The 3,696-nt window shown below is 38.3% G+C and overlaps 1 protein-coding gene across 1 annotated transcript; it reads left to right on the plus strand.

The window, feature by feature from the left end:
- Positions 1-366: 366 nt before the first annotated feature.
- LOC115227838 (FRAS1-related extracellular matrix protein 1-like) lies at positions 367-2,585 on the plus strand (the record flags this gene model as incomplete). Its single annotated transcript, XM_029798557.1, has 1 exon — positions 367-2,585. A coding segment is annotated over one exon (2,219 nt), but the record flags the coding sequence as incomplete, so codon positions are not given.
- Positions 2,586-3,696: the final 1,111 nt, after the last annotated feature.

Genomic DNA, 3,696 nt, shown 5'->3' on the forward strand with positions numbered 1-3,696 from the left:
AGTAGTAGTAGTTACAGCTGTCGGAACCCATGGAAATTCCATGCTTTATAAATGTTCTTATGTCTATATCGATGCATAAATTTGTAGATCCTTATAGCCTTGTTTCCTAAAGTTTAAAAGATTTCGATTGTTTTTCATTTCATTCCATAGTTAAGGTTGTTTAAATGCAAACAGACGAAATTGTCTATATCAATGCATAAATTTGTAGATCCTTATAGCATTGTTTCCTAAAGTTTAAAAGATTTTGATTGTTTTCCATTTCATTCCATAGTTAAGGTTGGTTAAATGCAAACAGACGAAATTATATAATAACAATAATAATAACAACAATAATAACAACTGTTCCTTTTCTTTTGTTTTTTTCAGGTGTTCGACTGTAATTTTCCCTTGAAAAGTGTTCGATATTCTCACAGCGGGAATCCTTTATTAAAGGAGGACAGCGTGAAATTAAGGGCCCACAAATTCACAAAAGACCGAACTATTTCAGAGACGTTCTATTTAAAATTTAAGATATTGAATGAATCCTACGATATTATAAGAACGATGGGCTACAAGTCGTTAACGGTCAACGAAATAACCGGGATTTCGAATTCCCTTGACTCTTCTGTTATACATTACAAATACATGCCCGACTCGAATATCTCGTGTACGATCGGGTTCTCCAAATACAACTCCCAGTGGCCCCTCGTCGGTCAGATGGTGATGGGAGAGAAAGGTAAAATAGTGGAAGCCATAAAAAAAGACTGTCATGAATTTTTGCTCATGGATTTGCGCTACGAACACTTGAAGTCCCCGTCGCCCGCCGTCGACTACCTACCCCTTGTCATCGATCTTTACGACCCTTCGTCCAACGACGAAATGTCGGAGAGTTTCTTCCTGCCAATATTCATTCAGAACGCTTTCCCCAACTCTCCGCCGCGCGCCTCATTCAAAAGCATGTACATAATGGACGTGGACCAATTCATACTGACCACTCTTATTCCCGGTGTGATTTCGGCCGAGGACTACGAAACACCAGCCTCGCAGCTGGTCTTTAACATCAGCAAACCGCCGGCCCCCGGCAACGGTTTCCTCGTTAAACTCGACGACCACACGCAGCCGATCACGTCGTTCATTCAAGACGATTTGGACAGCCTACGCATCGGCTACCAACCGCCCAATGCCAGCTACTCAGAACGGAAAGTATACGAGGTCGAATTCACCGTCTACGATAGCCACTTCTCCGCCAGTATGCCGATAATGTTACACATAGCCGTACGCCCGTCCGCGACAACGGCGCCGAGGATAGCCAACAACAAAGGCCTTGTGCTTCTCGAAGGTGAGTCACGTCCAATCCTCCCTAACAACTTACAAATTGTGGACCAGGATAACTTGAGAGACGTTAAGGTCTACGTTAAGGGTGGCTTAAGTTACGGTCAGCTGTTGGTGAACGGCAGCCTTTCGATGTATTTCATGATCAAAGACATCACAGATGGGAATGTGGTTTATAAACACGATGACAGTGATAGTATCAGAGACAACATAGAATTGCGAATTACAGACCAGAAGGATACGGTTAGGGCCGGTTTTCCTATCACAATCATACCCAAAGATGACACGCCACCTTATATTGTAAATAACTTAGGACTGGAACTGAATGAAGGTGGGATCGAGCGCATCAGCAGGAATAATCTTTTGGCCCACGATTCAGACACATTAGATTCTCGAATCACTTACTTAATCGTTAAGACCCCAAGAGCTGGAGATCTCATGCTAAAGCTTAACCCTTCGGATAAGGGTAGATCTATAAAAAGGTTCACCCAATTGAATCTCCTACAGGGACAAATTTACTATCGGCACATGCACAGCGGAAGGTTCAGGGACTCCTTTGAATTTGTACTGAAGGACCAGGAGGATCAGCCGAACATTTCACAGAGAGAGAGCTTCCAGATTATGATAAACTCGATCAACGATAATCCACCGATACTCTCGCCGACGGCCAGCCAATTTATGCAAGTACAGGAAACAAACATTGGCTACATCAGTAAATCGCAGCTAAATTACATCGACAAGGACAGCAAAGACAGCCAGTTGATCTACACGATCACCACACCGCCACATTTTGTCTACAATTCCAAGCGAGCCGACGCCGGTCGGGTGATTACGACGCACAACATCACGATGCTGCGCAAAGATGTGACGACCACGTCTACGAAAAGCTTCACGCAAGAAGACATCAGTCAACTAAAAGTGGCCTACATTCCTCCGGAAAACGATATCGGCACCGAGCCGTGTCTGGTGAGGTTTACCTACATGATAGAAGACTACTCCGGCAACCGAATATCCGGGCAGCAGTTCGACATTGAGGTGCAACCGGTCGACAACCAACCGCCGGAATTCATAACCAACAAACTACTCGTCGAGGAAGGTGGGACGATAGCCATTGGCGTCAACCAGATCTCGGCCATGGATTTTGACACGGCTGCCACGGACATTCTGTTTGTCTGCAAACAGTTGCCCCAGCACGGCATCTTACAAAAGAACGGAGTTAATTTGAAGAAAGAAGATTCCTTTAGGTTAGAAGATCTCGAAGAGAAAGACATACGGTAAGAACAACATACCCATACTCACATGCAACATACACAGTCCATACATCACATCCACACGTCTTCACCAATTTTTTTTTACAGCCTGTCTTTTTACTCCACCTTTCACTCTCTCTTTCTCTCTCTCTCCTCCCCCTCTTTCGCTTCCATTTGAACAACAGTTAAGAAATGTGTTACTTGTGAAATTTTTTAGTAAAGTCTTTCTTTGCATGAAAACCTTAACTCAAAGAGACTCTTTCTCAGGCGTATGTGTGTAGATACGTATGGCTGTACATATGCACATACTTACATATATATACATACATACAAATGTTTATATATAAAATATTATATATATAATTATATAATATATATGCATGTATACATATATATATATGCATGTATATATATATATGCATGTATACAAATTATTATGTATATATATATATATGCATGTATGTATATATATATATATATATATATATATATATGCATGTCTATATATATATATATATATATTATATATATATATATATATATATATGCATGTCTATATATATATATATATATATATAGATATATCTATTCATGTCTATATATATATATATATATATATATATATATATATATCATGTCTATATATATATATATATATATATATATATATATATATAGCGCATGTCTATATATATATATCTATATATATATACAGTCTATATATATATATATATATAATGCATGTCTATATATATATATATATATATTATATATATAATGCATTCTATATATATATATATATATGCATGTATATGTAATATATGTATGTATATATATGTGTATGTATATATATGTTTGTGTATGTGTATATATATATATATATATATATATATACACACACACATATATAAGAGACCAAAGTGTACGCACGCCGCTATATTTTATACATAAAAAATACAAAAATGGGACAACAAAGCAAAACAGCCAGACGGTTAGGTGAAAGAAGATATGGAAAACAAAATATCCAGACAGACGATACAAGGAAAACAAGGGCGGATCATTCGGAGTTTTTTTATCCTCAGTCGAGTTCCAGATTATCTTTGCGATTCGAGTATAACCAGCCGAAATTGCAAAG

The sequence above is a fragment of the Octopus sinensis genome, unplaced genomic scaffold (assembly GCF_006345805.1).
Source record: "Octopus sinensis unplaced genomic scaffold, ASM634580v1 Contig07433, whole genome shotgun sequence".
In the NCBI taxonomy this organism is placed as follows: Eukaryota; Metazoa; Mollusca; class Cephalopoda; order Octopoda; family Octopodidae; genus Octopus; species Octopus sinensis.